At 39.8% G+C, this 18,104-nt stretch overlaps 1 protein-coding gene across 3 annotated transcripts in view; it reads left to right on the plus strand.

The window, feature by feature from the left end:
* The window catches only part of ARID4B (AT-rich interaction domain 4B), an 87,618-nt gene that overhangs the window by 815 nt on the left and 68,699 nt on the right, over positions 1 to 18,104 (plus strand). For all 3 annotated transcript variants that reach the window (XM_021391616.1, XM_021391619.1, XM_021391617.1), the window contains exon 2: positions 401 to 462. In XM_021391616.1, the coding sequence (XP_021247291.1) occupies positions 457 to 462 (6 nt within the window). In that variant the 5' untranslated portion in view covers positions 401 to 456. The remainder of the gene's footprint in view (positions 1 to 400; positions 463 to 18,104) is intronic.

The following is an 18,104-nucleotide window of genomic DNA, read 5'->3' on the forward strand; positions in this document are numbered from 1 at the left end:
CCTCCCCGCGGCCGCAGCCGCCCCTCCCGCACAATGGAGGAAGGGCCTCCCTTCCCCGCTCCCCCGCTCCGGGCTCCCCGCCGCAGAGTGCGCGTGTGGAGGGGCCGCGGCCCGGGGGGGCCCTTCCCGCCGCTCGGGAGCCGCGGGGGGAGGCCGGGGGGGGCCGTTGTTGTGGCAAGTTTCTTCTTCTCTGACAGAAATGGCGGCGGCGGGCGCGGGGGGAGCCGCGCCGTGCGGGAGCGGCCGGGGCGGAGGGAGGGAGGGACGGAGGAAGGGAGGGGGGCCGGGGAGCGGGGCGGCCCGGGGGGGCAGGGGGAGCCGTTGGGGCAGCCCCGGCCCGGTGGCGTCCCCCCGGTGCGAGCAGCTGGAGGGGCCCTCAGCGCTTTGTTTTAAATTCCAGGTCCGGCCTCGGCCGCTCAGCCCCCGCCGAGGGTTTTACCGCAGCCTGAGCTCATCATGAAGGTAACGCGGCCGCTCGTGTTGTGCCGGGAGCTGGAGGGGGTGGGGGGGGAAGCTGCGCGGAGAGGGGCCCTCCCGCCTGTCTGCGTCTGTCTGTCTGTATGTCTGTCCGGACCCCGGCGCGGGGGGGGCCGCGGCACGGAGGGGCCGCTCTCCCTCGGTAGCAGTGCTCGGAGGAGAGCGAGGACATGGCTGCCGGGCCGCGTTGCGGGCGGAGCGGGGACGGTCACCCGCCTGAGAGAGAGCGGCGAGGCTGGGGAGCGCCGGGCACGGGGGCTGCACGGGGGCCGCCTCACTTTCTGCTCCTTAATCGGAGTTCTGCTGAATGAACGATCTCGGTGTCAGCAGGGATGGTGCCTGTGGGAGGTTCCCTGCAGTGAAATGATCGCTGTAAGGTGCAGGCAGATTTCAAACAGGTTCCAGTCTTCTTCTCTGTGCTGCGTGCTATTCACGTGCATCACTGCTGCTCGTTCTGGGCTGTTTCTTTCTGATGCATCCGGCAAGTTCTATAGGAAACAAACCATATTGGTGAGGTAGCGTGATTTACTCTGCACGGAAAAGATCGGTGTACCCCAAAGCAGTGCGTAACAGCTGCGGTTGTTGGGTTTCTGGCATTTTGCTGATGGTGTCTCACTGTGACTGCTGTTGGTAGTACTGTCACACCAGGATCTGTAATCCAGCTCCCGGTCCTGCTGGGCTGTGGTAAATCTTGCTTCAAAATATCAGAAATCTTATAGTTGTTACAGACCTGTGATACATCGTCTTGTTGGTATTTATTAAAAAAAGGCAGTCTGTGTATAGGATCTTGTGCTATCGGAGTTGTGCTGCTGTCTGTGAACGAATGTTATGTAAAATATGTGACTAGAACTCTATTTGCTGCTGGAAATGGTAAGCGGTGCGGATCGTTTTAATTTCTAGATTGATCTGAGCTCTGAGCAGCAAACTGAGTCTTACTATAGAGCTGTTAAAGGTCCAGCATGCGGGTTTCCTCCTTTTTTTATTTTTTCCACTTTGATGACTCAACGTCAGTATATTAAAAAAAATAAATAAATAAAAAAAAAAATCATGTTTTAGCTGCGCTCCCTATGCTTTTTCTTTAGCAAGCACGCAGGTCTGAAATCCTGCATGCATCCTCCTCGTTAAAGTAAACTGTTGATGAATGTACACCACCAGGCTGTCGATGGAGTATGATATGGAGCTTTCCAAATGTGGCTCGCTGCCTGCTGGGGTTGTAGGAGATGGAAGCAGGAGGCAGCATAGCGAGCTTTTTTTTTTTTTTTTTTTTTCCCTCCTTGGAAGGAAAAACACTTATTTAAATGACAGCTAAATTTACATACATTTCTAATATTCTTTTTCCATGTAAACAAATCTCACAGTTACCATAGAGATTGGGCTCAGATACTCTGGTTATAGAGCTGTATAAATGTAGAGAGCCAGCTGGGAGGATGAGGAGGTTGGATGGCAAGTGGCAGTACAAAGTGCTCTGTGCAATAGCGATAGCGCCCACTTCAGCCAGAATCACACGTGTAGTAACAAAGACTTTAAGTGGGAAATTCAGAAACCTGTCAGTAGTCGTATGTTAAAACAAACAAACAAACAACGGTCCCAGTGTATTAGCTCTTTGGTAGGATTTCTGCTACTGTTGCATTTTTATTTCTTCTTTAAAATCTTGATGATTTCTGCCAGGGTGTTCAAATGCTGATGTGAAGTCTGCCATTTGTGTGTAGCATTACGTTTATATATGCTCGAGTTAACTGTAAGTGCTTTATTTACTGTGCCATGTAATGTTAAGTGAGGTTAATCTGTAAGTCTTTATGTTGAAACTTTATTCACTTGTTACGCTGTAACTTTTAATGGAATTGTAGCTCAACAGAAATGTTTAAAATACACCCATATTTCCAAGACTGTTTTTTAAGATTTCAGTAATAGCACAGTACATCACGGCTTAAATCTGTAATTAATTTTTTAAGCTTGCAAGGAGATAAGTGAGTCCAATAAGAAGAGAGAGCCTTTGGAAAGCTACTGGCTTTCTGTTGGTTACCAGCATTGACTGTACTACACCAGTACTGCAACAGTACAGATACTGTTTAAATGGATGGCTGTGTTTTTGTGTGCATTTATTTTTTAAGGTGTTGGAAGTGTATGCCTCAAGGACGCTTTGGCATGGAGAGAATGTTACGCTTTCAGGCCTAGCTTTAGTTTGGGGCTGCTGACTGCAAACTGGCGCAGACTACACGGCTGTTTGATTCATGCCGAGGTCGTTCTTTCAGGTGCAGAGGTTTTGTGTTCCAGTGCATGAAGCATTAGGACCATGGTCTGAGTCTGTATCTTTGTCTCTTTGGGTGAACTTGAACAACTCATTTAGCTCTACAGAGTCATTTTTCCAATCTGCATAGTATAGATAGAATGTTTATTGTGCTTTTTGAAGCGCGGTGGGGTACGTTTAGGAAGAGTGCCAAGTTATATTGATGGAAAGCTGGAAGTCACTCCTGCTCTTGTTTCAGAACCCTCTGAGACAGCGGAGGGGTGCTGCTGCCTGCTAAGCGATTACCACCTCCAGAGCCACTGGCATAATTGTTCTCCCCACAGTAACCCAACTTAATCCGAGTAGATAAAGTCCCTTGTATAAATTAGTAACTTTATCCTATTAAGTAGTCCTACCGTGGACTGCAAAGAACATTTAAAGACAGACTTAAAATATCTTGAAGTATGTCTTAAAAAGAAATATACAGATCTTGACGTAATTGCACACAATGCAGTTCTGTAGATAATGGTTAGGATGATGGTTAGGATGATTTGTATTTTATAGTGAAGGTTTTTTTCTTGATAAACTTAGGTACTTCCTGCATAATGACTTCTAAAGCATGAAGTATGCTGTAGAAGCTTGTGGAATCATTGCGGAAGGTTTGATTATTTAAAAGCTAATTGTATGCCACCCAATTACTTCCCACTAAGTAGATTGCAAAATGCATATAAAAACATTATTCCAGCTTGTTTTGTTTTCTTTCCTGAAGTCAAGAAGTGAATTTCAGAAAAGCAGAGTCTCTGTCTTTAAGCGAAGAAACAGTTTCACTGTTGATTTGTACTAAGAGCTATTGTAAATGTTCCTGAGATTTTTAATATCTACTATGATATTTGCTTGAAATTTAAATATATGAATGAAGGTAGCATACCTACTGTAGTTAAAGAGTTCACTGCTGCCTGGTGATAAAAATAGTAACTGTCCCAGAAGCGAGAGTAATCCACCATGAATTAAGCGATCTGGGATGATGGTTTAAATGTTTTTTATGCTATTTGCACATTCAAGTTCTTCAGTTTGTGAAGTATGAAATATTTAGTGGTTGTAGATAAAAAAAATTATCTGGTGGCTGTAGATGTTTCTGTGTGCTTGCTCAAAGCTGTTACACTGACAGATGAGGGAAGCAATGTGTATGGTTTGTGGTGTGTTTTGTTTTTAATTCATCCTTCATTTATATTTTGGTTTCAGTTGTATTCCTAGTGACCTTTCTAGCTCTACGCAGAGATCACTAGTGCACACTGATGCTGTAATTACTTTCCCTTAGAGCCAGGCAGTCTGCTGCTCTTGTTCTCTGCCAGAATGGCAGAGGACAAAAGCGAAGTTATCTAGCAAATTTTTCAGTCTCCAATTTCCAACTTCACACACAAGTCAGCTGAAAGTCCTATTGCTCTTACGCAGGCTGGAAACTAGTCATGGAATGTAGTGACCTTTCACTTTCTGGTTAACTATTTGAATTGCAGCAGAAAAGGACATTTATAGAGGAGGAGTACCTTGAGAATAGTTTTCTTGTGCTGGAGGTGTGAAAACAGGTAAGTCTTAAGACGTGGTTTTCCCCTGTCATTTGTTTTTGCGCTGTGAAAACCGATCTTAAATTCTGTCCTGATGTTCCAGTTTGAACAAGTGATCAGAGGCAGTTATTGACTTCCTTGTGCTTGCATAATTATGTAGAAAGGAAAGCAAACACCGCTTGCACCAAGTAATTACAAGTCACGTTGGAATAATCTAAGCTATTTTGAAATTGGATATTTGCACTTTTGAAATGCCAGTCTTAGTATATTTTACAGTGGCTAAATATCGTGGAAGTCTGCAATTCAAATGTGTGTGTTTAGTGTGTGTCTATTCTGTAGCTGAATGTGTTGCTAAGGACTCCAAAGTTAATTTAGACCACCTGGTGGAAAAAAGGCTGCTAGACTGAGAAGACCGAAGTGGTAACAAACTATGACGGCTGGAAAAGTTGATTTGCTTGTATTATTATCTAGAAACTCGTTGAAGGATTTTTGGATCAAGAGTCTCACAGCAGCCAAACTATTGTGTCAGGCCACTGTCGAAGAAAAGCGTTAGCAGCCAGAGTAGTGGATGTGCATATGTTCACTCAGACATTTTAGGATGGTTATTCAATTCGCTTTGTAATCTTAAACTAGAAGTGCTATATACATCTAGTGCAGAAGTATGCCATGTATGTATTTTTAAAGAAATTCTTCACTGTAGTTGAGAAGTCTTTCAAAACAAAATGCAATCTTTTTGATGTATGGAGCTTTAAAAGCACTGTCAAACACTTAGTCCGAATGTTTCACTGGTCATGTAAACTAAAAAAAAATTCAAGAAAGGTGAAAGCAGTACCATTGTTGCAATTAGTTGGAAATTTTCATTTAAATCCTGCAGAAATAAATGGTTTTATAATAGGCTGACAAATAAAACGTAGAACATTTGAGATCTCTTTTTGAAAAATGTGAGGAATAGATTTTATGGTAGTATATTCTCTGCAATTCTAGCTACTGTGATGGGCCTTTCAGCAAGTCTCAAAAAGTGTACAAATCTGACTAAACGTGCATCTTGAACTGCTCCTTAAAGTCGTCTTAGAAGATTTCCAAATGTCTCCAGGGAAATAAGGAAACTTGTTTAGTCCTACGCATAATGGAAATGTTAGTGGTTAAAAAAGTGTTAAAATAATTGTTTTAAAAGATTTTGATGGAAAGCCATACCTTATTAATTGGTTAACATGGGGTGACCGGATGAGAGGATTTTTCAAGTAATTCAAGTATGGAAAAGACTGCAGGCCACTTTGATATTCTATCCTTAACAAGATGTCTATTTTGCTTCCAAAGAATAGTTTGAAGCAGGGAAGAAATTCAATAAAGAGCTATTGTGTGCCTTTTTTTTTTTTTTTTTTTCCTCTCCGACTTGGAAGCCGGCATATAAAGCAGTCATGACCTGTTTAGCAAGAAATGTTTGTAGGCAAGCTCTGGAAAGGCAGCTGTGAGACTGTCAAAGCAGGGTGGTGGAGGGTGTTGCTGAGTTACCTGAAGAAAACTAGGACTGATGTGATCAGCCCGTGTTATGTGTGACCACTGTGCACCAGTGACTTCCTGAGTTAGTATACATTAACTGTAATTGCTTATGGAGATCTATCGTGGATTTCCCTGACCCTATAGGGGAGCACTGTAAAGGCTTTTCTTGCAAGCTAAGCAAAACGTTGAAGTACCCAACTGTGAGAAGGCATTTGCCTTACTGTGAGCAAAAGCGGTAGTAATGTCTAGTCAGCCCAGAGTTACCGTTTGCTCCCACTGCTCTTGTCTTTGAGGCAGTGTATGCTCTGCGCCGTGAAGAGTGTATGTCAGTATGCTGAAGAAAAGACCTTCAGGCATCCGCATTTCCCAAATTACTGAGTCTTTGATGACTTCTGCAGACTATCTTGAGTAATGTTCTTATCAGTTGTGATTTAAGCTAAACTTACAAGTTCAATAGATGTTTGTCGTTGAGTGGTTGGACTGACTGGTGAGTGACACTGTTCTTGGGCACAAGAGTTTGATTTTTTTGTTATTGAGTCTGTTAATTTGTCCCCTAACAGCATATACCAAAGGACTTCGTTTCATGAGCTTGCACAGAAGAATAGAGCCTTTTCTTCCTTCTCCACTCCTGACTGTTGATTCTTGCCGTCTTTTATACCAGCAGGTCTATTTGTATGGTCCTAAGGTAGACCGAACCAAACTGAAATTAACTCAACAATCGAATGTATATGCTCTTCAGTTACAGTAGGTCTGTGACCCTAGCATTTGGACAGAGGAAGGAAGGAGAGGAAAGCATCCAAACTGATATGAAGTGGATTAAACTGCTTGTGAACACACCTTCTGTCCCATCCCTCTGTCAAGTTAGCAGTTTCTAGTCATTGAGCTAAATATTTTGTAAATAACCTAGACGCAAAATTTCCATAGAGGTTTTTCTAGGCTTGCTTACTAGCTAGAACACTCCTCTTTTCTATAGGCTTGAAGCCCATGTCTTCTAGAAGGTGTTAAAAGATTGAATGAAATCGGTGATGTGTTTGAAAGGTAATGAATAAAACTTAATTTTGTTATGATCAACACTAATTTCAAGTTCAGAAGATGGAGAGTAAGTGTTAGACACAGAAGAAGAAAGCATTGTAAGTATTTTTTTGAGGACTCCAACTGAAGCCATATTTCTCTGTTTTCCCCGCTTAAAAGTTCTTATTCAGCGCTTGGAAAAAGTATCATTAATAGTAATGGCTCTGGCCTCTTTTTTTTTTTTTTTTCCTCCAAAGCAGAGGAAGAGTTGATATATAGTTTTGTGTTTATAAATAGAAAATTCCTATCTTGTAAAGGTGACAATCTTCAGGGAGCAAGCATTTATGTTAATACATTCTGACAATAGGTATTTTTGCCAGTGAATAGAAGAATGTGCTATCCCTTATTCCTAATCGAAGCAGTCAGAAACAATAACCTGAGGAGAAATTATATCACTTTCCCTTTGATAAGGGAATAGAAGTCATACTTTTGATTCTCTGTATATGAAGAAAAGGCCCATATACTTGTGGGTAGATTAATGGAGACTCAGTGGCAGGAGTGATGCCAGCTGGAAATGGTAGGAGTAAGGTATGTGACACCTTCTGCTTATTACTATGTACTTGATGTGAAAATTTAGGTGATATTTAATATCTTCCCTTTGAAGAACTGGAGTTTTTACTGAGCTTTTGTCTGGGATCCATCTTCCTTTCCCTTTTACCCTCCTAACATTATTATTCATTGCTTACGCTGGTCCTTCTAAAGGGCAGGGGAAAGGAATTTCACTTAAGCAAAATTCAGATCCAAATGTGTCTCCTAGAAGTCTTCAGCTGGTGATAAATAACGTAATAGGGAAGAATTTTGTTTATTTTTCATATTCTCTGATCTGAAAAAAAAAAAAAAAGTTTCAGTTTGTGGCAGGGTGACCTGATCCACTGTGATGATTTTTTCCTTTAGATTTCCAGCCATTTTCTCAGTAGGAGACTGGTAATACTGAATTTCTTATTTGTACATTTAAAATAGTCCACTTCCTGTTTTCCTAAAGGTAGACATAGAATACGTTCTTCTGAGTTCACAAAGAATGCTTTAAATTAAGTTATAAAGGTAAAAGATAGACCTTACAATATCTTGTATTTACACCAGTGGAAGAATGTTGGCTTAATCTTTCTGTTAATGCTGTGGCACGTAGGTCCCTACTACATAGCTTCTTTTATGAGAAATAATAAAGGGCTGAGATATTTTAGAAATTAGTAGATGTTACACCAGCATTTCAGAATTCGGGGATTTCTAATGGAATAGGTGTTTTCACTTGGTAACTTCTTTTGCTGTGCTGCTCATTGAAAAATAGATGATGCTGTAGTATTAAACCAGTGTTACCCCAAATAAAATATCTGAACTTAGAGGAAAAAATTAGATACTTCATCTTTTTTCTTCCATAAATTTAAAAGCAGTTCTGAAATCATAGCGATAACTTAATAAATTTCCTCTTTAATTTCATTGGAAGGTTGTCATGCAAAGTGTGGATCGAGGAAAACAGAAAAGTACTTCAGCATGAGTAGGAATGAGTTATAGTTGAAAAACTAGAGTATGATGTGTACCGATATGTTGCTGCCTAGAACAGAGACAAAAATGGAGGAAATAATTCTACTTCAAGTCATTTCCATTTTGTGTCTGCAGAGTCATTCTGAGGTGGTGTTGCAGAACTTTTTCAGTGCACATGCATTTACCTGCAGGACATGATTTGGGGGTAGCTGTGTGATGTTTCTGTCTTTGTCGGAACTTCGTGCCAATCTTCCTGTGATGTTGGACAGGTTAAGAGACATTTAAGTTTAGATTCGTTCCTTTACTTACAGATTACTGATAGTATGCTTTGTACACTCCTAAAAATCAAGCAGTACAGAAGATGTTGTTGCCTGGTGACGGACAGTGTTATGTACATGGGCTGGAAGGTAAAAAGAATCTATTCTTGATGCATTTTGAAACAAATTTTCCAGCTGGAGCTGGTGTTTTAACTGTGCTCCCTGGAATAATTTAACATCAGGTTCCAGGAAGTATTAGCATGGATACTAGATGTCTGGTTTTGGTAATTCATTCTTTTTTTCTTGATAGCCCTTTGGCTGTTGAGCTGATATTCTGATTTCAGTTTACTTGGCCTAATGGTAGTCAAAATGTATGGACAGACTTCACTGTATTAGTCTCTTAATTATTTAATACATTGATTTTTCCTGGGTAATATTGAGTATATATTTGCATATATACACTTTCTGGTGTAGGGTGATTCAGGCTTTTAGAGGTAAGTAAATGGAACTCGTTTAGTTACATTCTACACAGTGAGAAAAAAAAAATCTCTTCAGATGACAACATAATAATGGCGTATCAATAGAAGTGAAATGTGTATATCCCCGTATGACACACTGTTTTTTCCCATTGGTAGTGTACGTGGCATTAGTAGCAGCTATGTAGCAACTTGGGTGATGGTAGGTCGTCTTTAAATGATAGGAAGGCTGATTTTTGGATAGGAAATAGATGTATCAGTGTGTACAGATATATTTGTATCTGTTCGGTATCACTGAGTTCAGTAAAGTAGGTACACGTACAGCACTTTGCATTAAAATATAGAACAATCCTACTTTTTTCTGCCTGGAATGACCTGCTGCACAACAGCACTTAACTGAATATTTGAAATGGTGTAATAAAATCTTAATTATGGTCTGACAATAAATATCAAGAATAGCATCTACGGTGTGCAATAAAAGTTGTTCATGATACTTGAGATGGTCTGATCAAGTTGCTCTAGATGTGTGTATTGTATTTACTTAGTTGTAATCCTAAGGAAGCAAATCAGCTTCTGTTATCATGATAGAAATATCAAGAAAAGAGAAAGCAGTGCCCCATAGGTGTTCAGCTCCACACATCTCCAGATATAGTTCCAGAGGTTTGCTGTTTTACTGCTGTAGTTGCGTAATTCTTACTATGCTTGCTCAAAATTCAAGATGTAAATTAAAAAAATACACTGAAATACCTGAATGCTAAACTTTGTCTCAGAGGAACTGCAACCTCTTTTCTTGTCCAGCAGTTTCTCTTCATACAGCTTTCACGACCACTGAAAGAGCATTCCAGCCAAGAGCACGAACGAGAATGTCAACTGCTTGGAAGGGCCTGCGCAGAGTGTAGTTAGTCATCCCCTGCCAGCAGTGGTGATGCACAGCATTTCTGTGAAAGTGAGGATGGGACGGGGGCTTGTTACTCATCTGGCAGTGCCAGAAATTGAGATCTGTTCTTTGAGCTACGTGTCTCAGAATTTCTTTCTCGTTGATGGTCATCTTATGCTTGTGGAAAAAGATTATTAAATATACCTGGTAACAATGTCATTGACATATGTTGCTGGTATCATAACCTGCTGATTTGAGGGATGTGCAGGTATTTGCACCACGAGAACGCTGCGTTCTCATGGGTAGTAGTAGGAGGGCTTTGGGGAGCCCTCCTCTTGAACTTCTGAGGCTAGGGAGGTTTCTCTGGGGAGTAACAGTGAAATTGCTGAGATACAGTATACTTGGACAGACTTTTTTCTCTTTCTCTTCAGTAATCCTAAGCGTTACTTTTTGAGAAGAGGCTAAAAAGAAAAATGAAGGTTTTAGTATAAGAGGCTTAAAGACTTTTAATAAATAACTGGGCTTTACAGAATAGCTTCAGTGTATCTGAAAGTAGTGCATATAATCTTATATCATCTATACAAGTTCAAAAATATTACTGTTTATTCCTTAGCGTGTTGAAGAGTTTTGTGGAATCGTAGCAAGGATCTTTCCTTAAATAGCTACTCTCTGGAAATGGCTGCCATTAGTCATGGGCTAAGCCAGCTGAAGATGTTTTGGAAACAGGTGCAGCAATGATTAGCCAAAGAAACTGAAGCATTCTGGGTAATTAAATTGGATAAAAGGTATGAAACCTGTGCTTTAGGTCCTTCAACATGTTGACTTTTAGAAGGTAATGCAGCTGAATGCTAGCTGTATGCACTGTTCTTTCAGTGCTAAGGTGCAATTCTCATTTTCTGTGTAGATGCTTACATCTAAAATATGTTAAAGCTACTCAAAATTACACACTGCTTGATAACTCTCTTTTTAAACTTGCCTTCAAGTGGTTAAATTCTTTTCTTTTTTTAGTATCTATGTTACTTTTAATGTATGTATTTTTGTTTTGCTACAGGTATTCTACTGAGGGAAAATTCTTGGATAGGTTTTCAAATAGTAGGAGTTAGTTAAACAGGAAAGGCTTGCATCCCTGATTTGGATATTGCTGTGTTGGTTATATTTAGCTTCTTTTTAAAACCCCAAGTCTTCTTTTGCAAGCCTAAAGCTTGAATATTGAGCTCATTATGTTTAGATGGAAAACTTCCTCCGTCTGGAAGACAAATACTGTTGTGGAGTTGGATATAAAGAGAAATGAGCAACTTTCGTTTTGCTGATAATATCCTTGTTACCAATGAAGCAAATCTGTTTTGTCAGTAGTATTTTCAGAAAATGTGTTGAGATGTGCGAGGAATTTGTATATGTGCTTGTTCTTGTTAGATTTCTGCAAGTTAAAAATTGTGTTCCTACAAGTTTGGAAATAATAAAATTAGTTCACGGAAGATAACTCTAAAGGAGCGCTAGTTTTCTATGAGGCTGAAGGGAGGAGGGCAAAAAATAATTACAGGCTTAATATTTCAGTAATATTTTCTTTTTACCCATGTAAAATTGTACTGAGTTACGTATGTCTTCTGAAAGAAGATTTTGTTTCTATTGATACAGGTGAAGTAGGATATGCAGATGACTTGTGTGGCTGTCTAGTTCCAGAAGCCTTATCACAGAGCTTGGTAGCTGGATTTGAAATAACAGCTTACTTTTCTGCTTTCTGAATTTACCTGTCTGTGTGCTAACTTTCTTTGTTAGGGTGGGAACATTTGAGACACCAGTGGTACTGATACTGGCCAGAGCTGTGGCCTCCGAAAAGTTTAAGCTAGTATTTGTCTTCATGGAACTCCAACGTCATTCATAAGGTGAAATACATATAAGATGAATTCAGCTTATTTGGAACTTTTTTTGAGATTTGAAGGCAGCTTAATTCACTCTGAATGGATGTGGGTACTTAATCCCTATGTAAGTAGTGTATTTAAAGAGTTGTAGGAAGTGTTGGTGCTGTATGCAAGTCTGCGTTAACTCACTGGGTAGCTCTAGTTTCATCTTAGAGGTTACACAGCTGACCAATGGTAGAAGTAAGCATTATTTAGTTATGTGGAGGAATGTCTTTCTTTTGGCTGATCTGGGTGTTTAAATTGACTGTGTGTTCAGATCTGTGCGCAAAGAACATGCCAGATAAGAAGTAGATTGTTGGGGTGTAATCCTGATGTAGTGAGACTCTAATGACTCTATTAAGAAGTACATCATCTGTCTGGGAAACTATAATTTTCACAGCTTTTGAGCAGTTGTGTGAAGTACTTACTTCATGAACTTCTGTGCTGTTCTGGCTGAGCTACTTCCAGTGCCCAGCTTAGTTAACACATCTATGTTCTGCAGAGCTGCAAATATGTCAACAGAGGTCAAAGAGATGTTGGTTTAAAAAAGTCATTAGTGGACTTAACAGAAAATAATTTCATTTCTTTACTCTTCTAGGCTCAGATAATTGGTTATGTGGTTATACAGCTATGCTCTTAACTCATCTACTGTCTGCTCTTCTTGACTGGGAGCCTACCCAACTGTTCTTCAGTAGCAGCAGGCTGAACTTGATTTGAATTTGTGTCAGTGCTGTTTGGGCACTTCTGAATAGAGCATATGTGTGTAGTCATGCTCGTATTTCACTTGTCTTCAACCTTGCTTGTGCCCAGCTCCAAAAGATGTCTTCTGAATGTCTTAAAGCAGTGGTTTTCAACCAGTTTTCTGCAGGTGCCTGATGCTCTGCCGAAGATCTGTTCTTGTGATCTGTGAAGATATAACTAGGTCTGTTCATTATTCAGGAGCCTGCAACTCTTAGAATTTGAAAGTGAAATTGAACATTGTGTGTTGAATGTTTTTTCGACCTTTGTCTAATGCAACTGTCCTTTTGTAACTGAAATTACTTACATTTATTTCTGCCCCTTCTATGCACGTGAGGTGGTTGGTACCCTCGCTTTTCTTTCCCCCTCATTTTTGTTGGGAGAAGAAGCTGATGAATTATTTGACTATTTTGAAAGAAGTAACATTTTCCCTTCTAGGGACAGATACTTCTCTTTTGTAGCGGGGCTTACAGGCCGTTCTAGGGTATACTCCAGAAATCATAAAAAGACTGGTATTGTCTCTGCTGTATTGAGCTTAAGGTACTGCTGATGTTTCCTGTGTGTATAGTTAGTGTATGCCAGTTGTGTCCTAACTAATGTGATTTTAAATGAAATATTCATTTATTAGGAAAAATAACCCTCTTTGTAGGCAGCTTGGAGAGAAAAGTACTTTTTTTTAGTGTAAAAGGGGAAAAATCATAGGAAAGGATGGTCTGCAGAAGTCACTGAAATATAAATCAAGAATGTAAAACATCAAATACCTGGAATCATTAATTAAAATATTGAAGAAAGACTCTTCTGTAGCATATGTTATGTTGTGAATTCTTGAGATTTGTCAAGATCTTTCTATTGAAAAAACATTTATGAAATTGAAAGTCTTGTAATAATGTACTGGACCTAGGACAGAAGTAACGAAGCTGCACTTGTTTGGACAGCAGGAATATGCCATAGGCATGCAATTGTCTAACGATGTGAATGTTTTCCCCTTGGCTGGAATTGAGGGAAGAAGAGGCAAGCATTTTGTTGCTTGCTTCATCTCTTATGTCCTGCATCTGACACAACTGAGGGTCCTGTGTGCTAATAGGATATAAAAAGAAACGTCTTTTGGGGAAACAGGCTAGTGAAGCCTTCACTTTGGGATGAGGAGGGAGGATTGCTGCCTGAGCTCGCAAACCATACCATATGGATATGCCTATAATGAATAGTGCTTTTAATATCCACGTGCCAGAACTTACACTGCAAAAGTAATAGCGGTCAAGGTGGTATCTATTTGTATACCTCCCCACATGTAGATATATATTTTAATATATAGAAAATCAGCTGTTAACTGCATTTCTTTTAAGAGTTCTTGTTGGCTAATTTGCCTTTGAATTTCATTCCAGATTTTCTTCTGTGGTGTTAGTGGCTTCAAATGCCCAGTTGCAGCAAAGGAGATTCTAGGAAAGCCAAATAGAAGGGCTAAGTATCTTTAAGCCAAAATATTGCACTCTCAGCGCAGTAGTTGTTTTATCCAAATGAGATGTACTTTGTTAGCTCTGGAGTAACTTTTTCCTCTGGAGACTGAAGTGTAGTAGGTTACTGACTAGAATACAAGGCCAGCTCAGATCAGAAGTAAAAATCTGCCAAAATGTTCCAAAAAAGGATTCAGTTACACTGAAACTTAAGGAAAAGCCTAGGGATTAGTTTGTATTTAGTTGAATTCGGAGATCTTCCAAAACCCAAAACAAATGAAAAATACTTGAGTTTGGCTGGTTTGCAAGCTAAAATCTTAAGTTATTGCTGGCACCATGCTCAAAAAGTAGACTGTTGGTCTGTGTGTGCTAGATTGGCTGAAGCGAGTGAGGAAATAGGACAGTTCTATAGAGCTAGTCAGAGGAAAGCAAAGCAGAGACTGCTGTGAGTGTTCTTAAGTGCATCTTCAGGCCCTGTGGCATGTGTTTGATGGGTCTTACTGAATCGGAGCTTTGTACTTGATCTGAGATGTAAATCACCTTTTTTGGGGGAAAAGAAGAGAAAAGCAAAAATCAAGTTTGTGGAGAGAATAACTTGTTCCTGTAGGTAAGATATCTTTGTGCTGTGTGCTTTTGATCGGAAATGCGGACTTAGGTATATCTCCACTGAGTCTGAACCCTGCAGAAGAAACCGGGTGCAGGAAGTGTAACTGACTCAAACACTTGTAGCGTAGTCTTCCTTTAGTTGGTTGGTTGCTTTATTTATTTTAGTAGCAGTGTCAGCCACGCACTCTGTGCTTGGGAGGGAGGAGGTCTGAGGAGCTGTATTGCTGGAGCTGTGGTATGTTTCTGAGCGCACGTGCTGTGTCACTTGGTGCTAATGGGTTGCCCAGGGTAAAAGCATAAACAACTCAGGAGATACTTGAAAGAATGTTTTCTCATATTTTGATCTCTTTACCGTTGCGGAGGTAATCTGAAACCAAAGATTTAAAACCAAAGCTTTCTGGATCCAGTGTGCTTCAGTGTCTGTCATTTCAGTTAAAATTCAGCAGAGAGGAGCTCTTTCCTTCCCTGTGCCAGGCAGTGACTTGTCCTGGTGCTTGCCCAGTTGTATGGGTCTGGAGAGCTTTATTGTTCTTCTGTAGATCTCTTCTCCTGGAATGCCCTCTAAAGATTGTCTCAACACTGATCATCATCTTGGTAGTTCTATGTAGTGCAGTCATTAAACCTGATACTTCTGAAATGTCAGATGAAACCATGTTATTTTTGACTGGACTGACTCTATTTGTAAAATGAATAAAGTCAAGTTACTATTTAGTGATAAACTCTGAAACTTTTGAAATTCATCTTGAAATCAATTATTGGTTTGTTCTGGACTCATAATTTTACAAAACATAAAGTAAATGTGTTTGCTCCTGTAATACAGTGGTAACAGTGCTCTGCTAACCCTGCTAAAACAACAACCAAATCAACACTCAGTCTATTCACCGAGACCGCTCAGTTGAATCAATATTTCTCATTTGAAAAAAATGTTTCCCTGGAAAAGCTAATACCTGCTTTGTTTGCAAATAGTATGCAATGGATATAAAACTTAACATAAACTGTTATTTTGAATGCTGTCCAAGTAGATTAGACTTTGAATACAAACTTACATTTGACCTTGTGTGTACTTCTGCACTGAAGTGCTTTCAGTTTAAAGCCACTTGTGGGGTTTAGTGGAGATGTTGGACTGGAAGTTGCTTGTTGGATGCCCACATCTCTGGCTTGCGCTGGAGGACGCAACCTAGCTTAGGGGAATCATCTAAGGAAGAAGTAGTTAGCTGATAATCTAGTTGTTTAATATAAAAATAATCAAGCAGCGTAGTTAATGTCTTCTTCCTTATCCAGCTAGTGCTTCAAACACTTATTTTTTTAATTTTTCTATGGGGGGAAGAGTTAGAAATAAAGTGTGTGCAGTGAAAAGGTAAATATAAAGAAAAAATGATAGCAGGTGATGGAGAAGAGGAACGTCTTCTATTTTTTTGAAGTTTCTGTATTACTATTATTTTTTTTTTTGCAAGAACCTTACACATTTTCATTGTTGGCTATAGAGTTCTGAGACATAGTGGTTTATCCACTGGTTTCTCTTCTTCAATTATGTTAGCTCTGGCATTTGATCATACGGTGAAATGATTTGGCTCATCAAAGCGGTGGGGGGGGGGGGGAACAACACCCTAGTTTAACAGAAGTAATAGAAACAAATAGCTGCTTGTGGAGTTGGTGAGCTGAATCACTGTAGTCTTTGATTAAAGGAGTACCAGAACTGATGCAGAAGGGAAGATAGAAAAGGAAGGGCATCATCCATGTGCATGTGAGTTTGGGAGCATCAAGGCATTCCCCTTTTACACTCCTGAGGTGTTAATGCAACTGTCAAATGAAACATGAAACAGCACGCCTTCTGTAAGGGTTGGTGGTGAGTTTGTAAGCCTCCACACCCTCAGGTTTTGTATCTGAACAGCAAACAAGCCACTATTGGCAGCAGGTAGCACCTGTCAGAAGCACTGAAGGTTTAAAAACATTTTGTTTTTCAACTGCTACTTTTTTTATTTTTTGTTTTCACTTCTCCTCCTCTAGGTTAGAGAGAGATATTAGATTCCATCACAGTGTACCTGGCTTTAAGAATAAAGGACTGAATTGGCTTAACAATTTTTACCTAGCTGGTTTTCTGATACTGTGTTACGACCAAAACTCCATCCTGATGATCATTTAAAGTTGCCAGGAAGAGACAAGAAAATGAAAGTGATGTGCTTGCAGAACAATTCTGTTGCGTCAGACTTCTAATATAAAGAAACCATACACTTGCTTTTGTGCTAATTAGGTCTTGAAACTCGTACACTTTTAGAAGTTTCCTGTTTATCTAATATTCAGGCCTGTTGTAGTGCTTTACTACTTTTTTACTTTGTCAGCTCATACATTTCTACACGAGACAAATTAATATTTTGCTACTTACGTAGGTAGTTACATACTTTGGGTTGCAAATATACCAAAAATTCCACTTGTTAGTCATTTTTTGCTTAAAATCAGATTCCTTTTTCTTTAATAACACCTATTTTTCTTCTTCTCTCCCAAGTTTAACAAAAAGGGCCTATTCTATGCTTTTAAAAGGTAAAGCATTATGAACGTTGCAATTTCAGAAACCTAATAAGAAACTGTATTAAGTACAAGGTGTGTTACTTGTTGGCTTTTTTTGTAAGTACTAAGAAAAATGCATTATGAAATTATAATCCATGGTAATGGGATGCCTTTGAGTCTAAGAAACCACAGCTGTAATAGCCCCAAAATTGCAGGATTTCAAAGCAGTGAATGTGGGGACGAGGCAGTCAGCTTTGGCCTAGATAATTTGTTGAGAGGAAGTGGGGGACTGGCTGCAACAGTTTGGTTTTTGCAACTGAAGAAGTGAACAGATTGTTGCTCGGCAGAGTTGTGTACAGTGTATTTTTAAAATTAGTATTATGATAATTAAGTGGAGCTCTAAACAGACAAAACTGTGTGCGTGCTTCCTGTCTGTCTGAGACATCACACAAGTGCCTGGGGGTGGCAGGATGAGTTTTGACACACATCAGCACATATCAGAAGTGGTAAAGCTGGCATTTCTGCTGCAGAAGGATGGAATGGATTTTCATGATCTTTTTGATTGGCCTTTTAGTACAAAGTGTGAATTATACAATCTTTACGAGCACAGATAACGCTTCAGAAGCTCCTCCGGTTTTGTAGCTGCCTTTACCGCAATATTTTGATTATGAGAGTTTTTTGATGAGTCAGAATTTGAGTGTCAATACCTATAGCTTTTGTTTGAATTACTACTTCAGGCTTTACTTGTTCAGTCCTTGAACGTGTATTTTTAGTAAGACTGTTGATTTAAAGCCTTGAAGAAATGGAATATTTGTTTCATTCCTTGTGATCCCTTCAAGTACCTAGTTGCAAAAAATATTAACTTCCTTTTGTAAACCAAAAGGACCTGTTAATCCTGAAGCCATGGGATTTTGTAATCCCCTAGATGGCAAAATGAAGGAACCTTCCAGCATTGCTGCTTTGCTGCGTGATGAGAGAGG

The sequence above is a fragment of the Numida meleagris genome, chromosome 3 (assembly GCF_002078875.1).
Source record: "Numida meleagris isolate 19003 breed g44 Domestic line chromosome 3, NumMel1.0, whole genome shotgun sequence".
Taxonomy (NCBI): Eukaryota; Metazoa; Chordata; class Aves; order Galliformes; family Numididae; genus Numida; species Numida meleagris.